Here is a 12420-nt window from a genome sequence, read left to right on the forward strand (position 1 = left end):
CTTAAATCATGGTGAAATAGTGTATTCCCCAAAGGAGAAGAATGGGGTCCCTCCCCTTCCCCAAAACGTTTCTTTGTCTTTTATGGAGTTTTTGTTTTGGATAAAGGGTTATTTTTTGTTGCAGATCATGCACCCTTGGTTAATTTCACAGTGCCAAGAGTAGAGGGACACAAAATGCCAACCAAGTAGCATTGAAGGAATGGAGCCATGTTTGCTCTTAACTTAGATCCTGTTTTCCAAGCAAAGTGTTGTCCCTTTCAGGGAAGACAAACCAGGAGACATGGATTAGAACCACAATGGCAACAATATTTTTCCTTGTCGTCAATGGTTGTACCCTCTTAAGGGTAACTACTTATTCCCCCACTCCTATAAAAAGAGGGCAACTAGGCCATGTCTTGTGCAAGTGCCAAATCATTATTATACACACTTTCATACCAAAAGCACTCCTAAAGTTAATGGCTACCTCACCAAATTGCAGGCACTTACTTCTTCTTTGTCTGTTGCTTTGCTTCATCACCATGACAGCCAGAGGTATGTTTAGTTTTATGTTTGCAGCTCTTTTGCTTTCTCCAAAATGTTACCAAATCATGATGTTTAAAATAGTTTTGGTTGATTTGTTGCAGCCAGAAGTTTGAGGGAGATTAAGCATGATGATGCAGTTAAGAAGGCTCAAACTGGTTTGTTTAAGCCACAACATGAAGCTGCACAACAAAGCAATGATGAATTGGACACAATGGATTACACACCTGCAAAAAGGAACCCTCCAATTCATAATTGAAGTTTTCCTCTTTTTTTTCTTCATTTTTTTAGAAAGAGCATCAATATCTCACAGTGCTTAGTTAATTAATCTGCAGTCCTGTATTCTAGGACCTTCAATGTATAGATATTGTTTGGACTTGGAAGCTAGGAAATCCACACTTCAATTATGGACTTAGTGTGTTTCTCTACCCTAAGTCACCAAGAAGAAAAAAAAAAAGAACTTGTATAACAGAGTTAACAAAAAAGTGAAAATTTGGATCCTCCTTCATTTTAATGAAGAACAATTATTTAATATATGTATTAAAGAATCCTTGTTTCTGTGATGTTTAGAGAAGAATTAAATGAGGATGAGACTTAAAGGTTTGATTATCACATGTTCATGCAGCATCTGGAAACATTTGAAGTTAATTAGTAGCATATTTTAAGAATAGAAGGTGTGAAAATGCATTATGGTAAATGAAATAGAGTTATTTTGATATTTGTAGGTACAATATTGGATTTACTCTTCAATCTTCAGCCATAATAAGATCAAATTGTGCTAAAGGAGATGTGAGGACAAGAAATTAAATGTCAAAAAGTTCAGAAGTATGTCTGAATATGAATAATTTTTTTTACTCCATGGCATTTAATATGTTAAATATTTTCTGCTATTTTAATCAAAGCTAGATACCTGATCTTGCAGAGGAGCAAAGAACAACCATTCATTAAGAAATCAGCTGCAGTGCAACTACTGGTGCAAGGTGACCCCAACATGAATCTCAAATTTTATTTCTATTAAGTGTAATAATTAATAATAATAAAAGTTAAATCTTACATATTTAAAACAATTTTACAATATCATTTAATTACTCACAAATTGTTATTGACATATTTTAAAAATAATTATTATAAAAATTAATAAACTCATTTCCTTGGAGTTCTAAAAGATAAAACATAAGATTGTCATTAATTATGTCATTTTAGAATGAGTTGGGTAAAAGTTTTTAAAATGTTAATTTAATTAAAAAATGATTTTCTGAGTCTATCTAAACTTTTATTTATTCTTTTTATGATAATCATTTATTGGTCTAAAATATTTACTTATTTCTCTGATGAATAATATTTTTGTTATAAAATCTTCACTAGTGACCTAGAAATTTTCCTTTCTAATAATAATTTTGGCCCCACCATATAATGGTGGCTATATGAAATGTAGTTCTCTTATAGGCTTTTGCTTACTTAACTATAACATTATACAACCTATACTATATTACAGAGTTAAAATGATAGAAATACCCTCATAACCTTTTAAAAAAAATTTCCGAATATCCAAATTCGTAAGTCAAAATTTATCTTCTGAAATTCATAATTAATACTCTAGATATTGTCATTGGAAATAAGTTTTTCATTTTAAAGTCACTTCTACATTTCCATTTTTAAAGCAAAAATACTTAAAGTAAACTTTAAACCTAATTCAATTTCATAAAACTAACTTATGAGATGAGATTTGTACATACTTAGATATAATGAATTACTCTTATTATCTCTAGTCAATGTGAGATCTCCTACACTTATTTTAAAAGGTATTTTTGGAACTCGATTTCCACGACCTAGCTTCACATTCTTATGTTTGAAATCAAAATTCCAAAGGATAAATTGGGCGTTTGTATAGTGCAGGAATCAAAAGCCTCTCTTGAATGGCTTTGGCTAATGGGTTGGTTTTGGTTATAGTTTCATTTTCTGTATGAATTGAAGAGTGTCTGTTTCATAGGTTTAATAGCCCCAAATGAGGTTGGTTGATGAGCAATAGAGAGGGGACAAAAGAGGCCAACCAATGGACTCTTCCCATGTGATCCATACAAACATTGTCCATTATCCTAATCCTCTCCAAAAACCAAAAACCAAAAACATTGTCCATTGTCTTGTCTGAAAATGATGGAGGTCTCACCAATGTCTGCTATTTTCCCTCCCTTTGTTAAATACTGTCATCACCATCATTGAGTAATCAAATCTCTTATGCATGCAGTCTAACCCTAAAGAATAATACAATCAACCACCTTGGCATCATCTCCATGGCCAAGGCAATTGAATCATTGCTACCACCTTAGCTACCTATCAAATAATCTTGATTCAAAGGTTTTATTTTTTATTTCGGTACTATTAATATATTTTCATATTAAATTATGCAGAGTCGAGGTGAAATAAGTTTATATATTTTCTTGTTTCTCAATCCGTCGAAACATTTTTTAAAAACAAAATCGTGATAAAGTTTTTTTTTTATCAGAAAAAAAAAATCACTTTAGGAGTGATCCAACCATTTTACATAACAACTCCTAACAAAAGAGAAACCTCATAACTTACCAAAAGCTATGAACTCAAAACACAAAACCAACAAAGGTAACTAAAAAAACACCTACTCAAATGTTCTTGATCATAAACAAACAAGTCAACGGATCAAGATACTAATCAGACAAAAAAACCAAGCAGAATCACATTTAGATGTTAGTCAAGACCAAACCTTTAATTGAATCAAGAAAAAAAAATCTCAAAATGATCGAATACTCTCAAAATGGTGTCAGAGTACCAAATTTCAAAATAGATAATACCTCGAATGCGGTAATTTACCATAATACCACCGTTTCACAAAAGTTATGAAATGAATATCAAATACTTATCAATTTATTAGATAGTTATTTTTTATTAAAAATCTTATTGGTATTTTGTAATTTAAAATTGTAATCAAAGGTTACTATAATCAAAACATGGTTGAAGTGTGGGGCTGTATTAGCATGATACGGAAAAATCATTAATTAGTATTTGTAGTCATATAATAACTAACCTCTATCATTAACTAGTATTTGTAGTTATGTAATAAATCATCTCTATCATTATATATATATAAATTATAGAATTAGAATTAGAATTAAAAATATTTTAATATATTGTAAATTCTAAAATACTAAACTTCATTACATAGTATGTTTGGGATATAATATATATACTAAAATTCAGTTATTATTTGTTATATTTTCAACATATTATTGTTTACTACAAATCTATAAAAAGAATACTATATAAATCAAGGCTTCTACCCCGTTATATAGGAAAATTCAAATTTCGATAAAAGAACACAATTAAAATTCTCTTGTTTAAAAATTATGACAATTTGTACAATAATATATTCTCATGTTGAAAATATTATTAAAATTCTGTAAACGATATCAAAAGAAGCACTATAAATAAGTTATATTTATTTTATATTATGATCTCGTTTCTCAACTAATTATATCACATCATAAAGAATGAATAAAAATGAATATCCAAAACAAAGTAAGAACAAATCACCAGAATTTCGATTATATATATCATGCAAGTCCTTCTAGTTTTATAGCAGAGAGCTAACTTTATAAAATCCAAATACTGCTGAAATTCTCTTTTTGAGCAATTTCATTAAAGGATTTAATTATAATATATACGAATAAAAGAATATCATGAATAGTAATATCTTTGCAAAAATTAAATAAGAACTAGTAATTTAATGTGTGTGTATTTTCTATAAACCAAAGTATTTGTGAAGTTAATCACAAAGAATAATATTAAGAAGTATGAGTAATATAAGATAGCTAGTGGAGTGTGGACCAGGGACTAATTATAGTTTATTTTTATTGTTTGTTGGCTTCATATAAATTTTAGTGAATGAAAAAGATAGAACAATAGTATTTGAATTATTTGTCAATGTTACTTGTTATTTCCACAAATAAATAGAGGTTGATGTGTAGTGGAGAAGATGTAAATAAAGAAAATATTTGAGGGGAGTTTTTTTGATATATGAAGTCCAAAAACAATGTATATGGTTGGTGGATGTATATGTGAAAGAATTGACAAGGTGATGTAGGAAAATGTTTTATTATTATTATCAAAATTAAGTTATAAAAAATGTTTTTCAAGTTAGAAAAAAAGTTACATTACTTCTTCTTAAAGATATCACATCGACCAGTCATAACAACATTTTATAATATATAAGTGAGTGCAAATCTCATATTATAAGTGAGTTTTATAAGATTGATTTAGACTTAAAAATTCACTTTTTAATATGGTAATAAAGTCAAAAGTCATTTAAAGTTTATCCTAACGAGAGTTTATTGACCTTACCAGTTCTTGCTTGTTGTTTGGTTACTTGCTTTTGTAACCATACCAATTCTTACAAAAATGTAGGTCTTCATTCTTCTTTTTAGATTTGGCACAAACTTTGTGCTTATTTTGCTTCTCATACACGTTCCAAAATCAAGAAGTTCAAGGTTCAACTTCGTACACTAAAAAGGATTGCGTAATCTCTTCCTATCTTTTTTATATCAAGAAGATGGTAAATACTTTTGTTGTTGTTGGATCTCTATCACTTGAGGATCACATTGAAGTCATTCTTGATGGTTTATCTGAGAAGTATGACAACTTCGTTACATTAGTTACTTTATAACTTGATCCATATAGCATTGAGGAAATTGTAGATCTTTTGTTTGCCCAATAAAAACGCTTTGAGAAGAATCATACCTCTAACCAAAATCTTCCTCGAGCAAATCTAGCTTTTGGATCGTGGTCTTTTAAAACTTCACAAATCAATCATGGTTGCAAGGCTACACATCCGCACAGAGGTGAACATCCTTTTTATTGCCAAAACAACTACACATAGAGTTTAATGAGTACTTCCTAAAAACTATTTCATACTTACAGGTTAAGAGTATTCATTATTCAATTATAGAGTTAAAGTGTTATACTAAGTTGAATGTATCATTCATTGGGTAGGTACAATTAAGATAAATGATTTGTAATGATCTTGTTGTAGTGATTTTCCCATAATAGATTTTTTATTTTGTTGAGAAAATTACAACAAGTGCATCAACTTCCTTTTTTATATTTTTTACTAACATGATGTGTATTCGTTCAAATTCAAGTCATAACTACATAAGTTACAAACTTCATTGTCATCAATTTATGCATTTTGATTTTCACTTGTGATTGAAGTTGATGTCCTACTTATTTAGGAAAATATTTTTTATAATTCGTTAACCAACAATATCAATCCATAATTCATTAACCATGGACAACAATATCAGTTGCATTGCTTTTGTAACCACACCAATTATTACAAAAATTGTGGATCTTCATTCTTCTTCTTAGATTTGGCACAAACTTTATGTTTATTTTGCTTCTCACACACGTGCCACAATAAAAAAGTTCAAGGTTCAACTTCGTACACCAAAAAAATATTGCATCATCTCTTTTTATGTTTTTTTATATCAAGAAGACTGTAGATACCTTTGTTGTCGTTTGATCTCTTTCATCTAAGGATCACATCAACGTCATTCTTGATAGTTTAGCTGAGGAGTATGACAACTTCATCATATTGATTATTTCACAACTTGATCCATATAACATTGAGGAATTTGAATCACTTTTGCTTGCCCAATTAAAATGCTTTGAGAAGAAATGCTCCAATGTATAATTAAATAAAAACATCCACCATAACAAATGTGACAAAGGAATGGAAAGAGTATCACACATAAAGTGTGCAATACCATAGAAAAATGTCACTCTGAGATAGGAAGAAGAAAAATCTATAGATTATTCAACATTTCATATTTTATATATATGGGAGAGAGAGGTTAACACATTCATGCATTTCATCTTTTGTTTTTTTGTTTTTTCAAGTCTTTTCAAGTGAGACTGGAGAAAACAGTGATGGTGACCCTCGTAGACCATCTATCTCTTACACAAACTACAACCATGATACATGCCAAATAATGTTCTTGGCAACTTCCTACAACTACAAGCAAAGTTAGCATCTGCTAAATCTATATAAACCATCTCACAAATAATCTTCTGCATATATACAAAAAGATCCACTCACACACTGCAATTTTCAATTCTAATTATTTAACATGTTTCTGCAAACCAAACGCATTCTCCTTGTGCTCTCTTCCTCCTCTGCCTCATCCCTATCCATGCTAGAAGTATAGATTTAATATTTTATTATATAATAGTACTATATATATATACTTTGGATTAATATTAAGATTTTTCTATATTCAGCACGGACACTGAAAGAAAAAAACAACATGGTTAGAAGTAGGGCAACTTGTGATCATGTATTTAAGCCAAGAGAAGGTAAAGATAACGCAAACAAAGTGTTCTCAATGGATTACAGTCCAGCCAGAAGGAAGCCTCCAATCCACAATTTGAATTGAACGAAATTTTGTGCCATTAATTATTCATTTAATGTATTTGGATATTTTAAATGTTGAAAATCTCATATTAACTAAAGATAAAAATATTTTATAATATATAAGTGAATGTAAATCTTAATTAATTTCATAAACTTAAGTTAAATTTAAAGTTCATTTTTATCAGACTATCCGTTATCGAATCATGTTGTTTCTCTTCACTTTATATATATATATATTCATGTACGAATTGATATATCTCGATGTAAGGCTGTGTTAAAGATTTATATCAACTAAAAATAAAGACATTTCATAGTATATAAATGAGAACAAAATCTTATTAATCGATTTTATAAAGCTAAGTTAAATTTAAAATTCACTTGGAAGATATTTACCATTTCAACAAGATTACAAATTCAACAACTTAAAGTTCTACATTAAATAAAGATAACTACTGCTAATAATATAAAACTAGAAAAAAACAATTTTTTTATAAAGTTTTTTATCTATTTATATTATAACATGTTAAAATTAGTTATCACTTATTCAATCTCAGTTAAACTATGGGTGAACTAATAAGAACATCAATTTTTCTTTAAACTAATTAAGCCAACCCTAAAATATATTCTTTTAGAACATTAATTTTAATTGAGTGAAGTTAATAAAAGTTAGTGCTTTCTGCTGCAGTCTGCAACTGTAGCTGTTGCGATGATCAGTCTGCAACTAAAAACCTTTTGATGGGCTTAACCACAATAAGGGAACAAAATTAGCTGAGCATACAAAAACAACTGAAAACCATTCCAAGTATAGTTATTTATTCTTTCATTACCCTCCTCCAAAGATTGTGAAGCAATTTGGAACAACCTCAGCACAGTTCATATACCACTCGTGGTGAGTTAAGATGGCACACCGTGGACTCCTGTGATTCAGAAATAGCAATCAATGCATCTTGTGAACCCAGAACTTCCCAAAGCAAAAGAAAGGATTTTTTATTCAGTTCCTTGGAATTCTCTCGTAGAAGAGCAAGCTGGCCTCACTGGAAAGAACATCTTCCACTGAAACAGCATGCACTTGAGAATCTGAAATACAAAACCAATGCATTGGAGTTTGATTAAGGTCATCATCACAGACATCTTCTGAGGATTTCCCTCTTACACTTCTGTACACAGTGTAATGCCCACTTCCAGCTTTACCAAAGTGTTCCACAACAGAAACAAGTTGATACAAACATGTTTCTTGAGAAACTAAATCACAAGAAGCATCTGCCTGCATAGAGCACAACACAGTGAGAAGATGAAAAACATATCAACCACTTGGGGTGTGTTTGGGACAATTACCAAAATTATATTATTTTAATAATTGATTATAATTTTTTTTTGGTAAGTTTAATAAAAAGTGGTTTTAAGATAATTAATTTCATTTAAATGCTAAAAAATCAGCTTATACATAGAAGGGAATGTAAAGAGCTGACAGGAAAAAATGCTAAAGAATAATAATGAACTAAAATTTCAGATTCGTGAAAACAACTTAATAAAAAAAGAAGTTTTTATTAAATTTCAGCTGATGTCCCCAACATCCAACTTGATGGATAGATACATGAAACTTCTCTAAAGTGGGCATATTATGGACAGAAACAAGATGCAAGGATACGGTATTTCAAAGTTCAGTGTAAATTAAATGCATCAACATCAAAAAAGAAAATAAAATACTTAAACCAACCTTGTCATTGGATTGCATATGTGCATCTGAGTGAGTACTTTCTGAAGTGCCAGAGCAGGGAAATACAGTGTCACTATGAAGTTCCAGTCCATTTGTAGAGGAGACAAATCTATCATCAAGAGCATCTGAATTTATCTGCTCCCTCCTTGCTTCATAAAGGCTACTAAATTTCAATGTTCTTATCTTGGATTGCATATCAGAGTGATTTGGCAAAATATTTCTTCTGTTGTACTTCAAATTTAATGACAAACTTTGTACATCTATGTCCTGTGTCTTTACTCCCAGCCAAGTTGTCATGAATGACAACATATCCAAAATCAACGGAAAAGAAATATGTCCCTGCATTACCATATCATGACAGAAATTAACCATGAAACCCAATGAATATTCATATGCTACTCAGTTACTACCATCTATTGTTCAGTTCATTGAATCTATAATATAGAATAACAGTCAAGTTTACGTCATAAATAAAAGCACAATGAAATTGGCATTAGGTTCAGGGAACTTTTATTTTCCTTTTGGAAGGGGAAGGGAGGGGGGGGGGGGGGGGGGGGGGGGGGGACAAAAACAGATATAAATCCAATATGTCAGACATTCAAGTACCTGTAGTTTGACTAGCTCTCCAAAGACATTCATAGAAACTCTTTTCAACTGGATGCATAAAATCTGCAACCAAGCAATGTTTTAGTAGTTCAGACATTGAACTACAAAAGAAAAGGTTGTGGAGAAAATTAGAAATGCCTGATCAGAAAACATAGTGTGCATACATACCCTTGGACACCTAGCAATACTTAGCTGCTTCTGAGTATGTGAAAACCTGTTTGACCAAGGTAGTTTATCGAGATTATAGATTTTTCGGCAATCACAGATTTCTGGATCAGAGCATCTCCTTAGTTTTTCAACCTCTACCTGAGTAACAATGGCACAGAAATCATATTGGACGACACAAAGATTAGTTGCTGGATTCGGCAACTACCAACTATGCATCCCTAAGCTGCTATTATCAATCTCTAAATGAATAAAATATTCAAACAGGGAGGACCTCATTTCCTTCCATTACAGAAAGATATTTGATTGCGGCATTATGCCAACAGTAGCTGCACCGATAATTTTCAACATTTTCGGCAACAATGAACTGCTTCAGGCAATCCACCAGTGTACAACCAAATCTCTGTAACATATCACATTTAAAAATCAGGGAGCTACAGGAGACATGCAGCACTTCAATTATAAAAGAAATAACATTGAAGCTACAGATGAGTTACATTAGTTTCAAAACTTACTATGGTGGAACTACCACTAAGCACAGGTGAAAGAGGTAAACAATCAAAATGTTCCAAGTTAATTGAGATCTGCACTGAAAAAATATAAAGTTAAAAAAAGAATAAATGAATGTTACAATACAAGAGATATTATCACAATTACACTAAGAATAATGATAGAGGAAACTGGGGAGTTATTTTAAAAAACAAAATAGATATTATGTAAAGCTAAATAGTAGTCAACACAGCTAAATATGCAGCCAAAAAGTACACTATCAAGTCAATAGTAACTTTATTGCAAGTTGGGAGTAATTAAGTTAGTTGCCCTTAGTCATTTCCATAACTTGCATGTCAAAGTAAGTCATTAGTAGCTTCTAGAACCCAAGTCATATCATCCTACAACCTTATTGCCAATATTTTTCTTCATTGCTTACCATTTTTAAATTAGTGATAGGAACTTGGATATTATGGGGTGCCTAAGTCTCACACTAAGTAATATGAGATGCTCGGTAGAGTATTTTAATAGCTAGCTTTTGAGGGTGGGTTCCCCAAATGCTTGGGTACTTATCAATTACTAACTTCACTTGTTCCTATAAGTTTTACCAAGAGGCTGTGATGTTACCCTAAGATCTCCTTTAGCCAGTCTCACATTACAATTACAAACAAAGACCATGCTTTGTATGTCCAACTAATGCAGAAAAGTTAATTGTACTGCATTGAGAAAAGTTCCATGTACCTGGGATGAACAACTTTGACAGGTCAAGCTGCTTGCAAGAATCCCATCAAAAGGTCCAAGGAAGTGTTGATGCCATCGTTCCTTCTCACTTTGGCAGTTCCTCTGTATTGGAGTAAGAATTCTATTATTAGAAGCAAAAATGTCTGCTAAAGAACTCATCTTTGGAGCATAACAACCTCCAAATTCTTCTCTCAAAGAACATAACAGATGGAGAAAAGCTTCAGCAGCATCCTTCAATAACAAAAAAAAAAACAAGAATGAGTCAGAATTAAAACATCACTAAGCCACTAACCATGTGCTTGGTTCCACATACAAAGCTCAAAATTTGCGTTAAAAACATGGAATTCAGAAGCTATTGAGAGTAGCTTCCACCTTGAACATTAAAGGTGGACGTGAGTAGTAATAGCTAGCACGATGCAATTGCAAACAAACTATAAATCAGTCATTAAAACACAAAATCCTACCTGCTGACTAGTCAGATTAAAGTTTGGAATGTAATTCGACATGGCGAGCATAGTCTTTCGTGGACTCAATGTAACCTTTTCCCCACTAACTGAACTCAGCTCTGCACATACATAACACAATCACAAAAACCAATTTTTAGAGAAACTATTACAAGAAATCTTCTTCAAATTAGTTTATCCATATGTTAATTTCAGCCTAGTTTATTCATTCACTTTCCTTAATATTTTTTTTCGTGTATATGTTTAAAGAGAAGTTTATCCACTTAGTCAAATTTCTTCTACCTTCTAATAAAGTAGCCAAAGAAAGTGAAAGAGGCATGTTTTCATCCAGGTCCATATTCCCACACTCTCCCATCACGACGTGAAGAAAGCCCTGAAAGTAAAAACAGCTGGCTAGAGCCTGCAAAAAATAAATAACGATAAAAATATAATTTTTTGCAGCATACGAGCATAAAAGTTCATTTGGGGATTGAAGAAAGAGGAGAAGCAACATCGAGAGTTTTTTACCTGCAAAACGACGTTGAGAAAGCAATTGTTTTGGAGGTTTTGCAAACCGGGAACAGAGAGAGACTGGTCGGAGCTACCATTATGCGTAGCGAAGGTTAATGGAATCCCCACTTTGCCATCTTTCAGTGTCAATATCGCACCCACTATGCCCACAACGCCACCAACCGTTACGCCAATCCAATTCATAGGGCATTCGTTAAACATCATCTTTTCCAGATTCTACTTTCCGTTTGGGATTTATCTGCGGCCAGCGATTGCTTCAGAACCAAACGGTTATCTCAGCTTGCTTTTAATCTTCTCTGTGGAGCCTCCTTTGTTGTGTGAGAACCATATACACTGTGTTTAAAATACAAGTTTTAGAGAACATCTCTTGTTCAACCTTTTAATTCATGCTGTTGTATCTTTTAAGAAAATACGAAAATATTGTTTTTTAAGGTTGTTATTCTTTAAAGAAAAAATAACCAATTTTTTTTCAATTTCATATTTACAGAACCTATTTTCTTTTATACCAAACATCTGCAAACATTAAACAAAAGAAATATGCTGGGTTGGTGTGATCAATCTCGAGTATCAACAAATTAGTTAGAATATGTTGAGAAGATATTATCTTAGAATAATTATATTTAGATAAAAATGGTTATGATTTCTGTTTGAGACAATAGTTAAAATTTGTAAAAAGGTTATTAAAATAGTTTTGTTTTATGAATGAAAATATTTATAATTATGATTTGATTGCAAATTTTCATATTTTATCTGTATGCGTATTTTTTTTT

At 31.4% G+C, this 12420-nt stretch overlaps 1 protein-coding gene and 1 long non-coding RNA gene across 3 annotated transcripts; one reads left to right on the forward strand and one right to left on the reverse strand.

The window, feature by feature from the left end:
• On the forward strand, positions 1–2872 carry LOC137812439 (uncharacterized). The gene is made up of 4 exons (XR_011081255.1): positions 1–531; positions 624–1344; positions 1442–1499; positions 2510–2872. It is a non-coding gene; the product is annotated as an uncharacterized lncRNA (long non-coding RNA).
• Positions 2873–7727: 4855 nt separating this feature from the next.
• Positions 7728–12119, reverse strand: LOC137812440 (ubiquitin carboxyl-terminal hydrolase 27). Of its 2 annotated transcripts, none has more exons than XM_068614413.1 (10): positions 11648–12119; positions 11423–11540; positions 11141–11241; positions 10677–10907; positions 9962–10030; positions 9721–9849; positions 9450–9587; positions 9282–9344; positions 8676–9014; positions 7728–8222 (listed from the first exon to the last, which is right to left on the reverse strand). In XM_068614413.1, exons 1-10 carry the CDS (start codon positions 11852–11854, stop codon positions 7950–7952), a joined length of 1668 nt encoding a protein of 555 aa, XP_068470514.1. In that variant the 5' UTR covers positions 11855–12119; the 3' UTR covers positions 7728–7949. The 2 variants fall into 2 exon arrangements, with proteins under 2 accessions (XP_068470514.1, XP_068470515.1); XM_068614414.1 differs by having other exon boundaries at positions 7728–8218; positions 11648–12005.
• Positions 12120–12420: the final 301 nt, after the last annotated feature.

The sequence above is a fragment of the Phaseolus vulgaris genome, chromosome 2 (genome assembly GCF_000499845.2).
Source record: "Phaseolus vulgaris cultivar G19833 chromosome 2, P. vulgaris v2.0, whole genome shotgun sequence".
Lineage (NCBI taxonomy): Eukaryota > Viridiplantae > Streptophyta > Magnoliopsida > Fabales > Fabaceae > Phaseolus > Phaseolus vulgaris.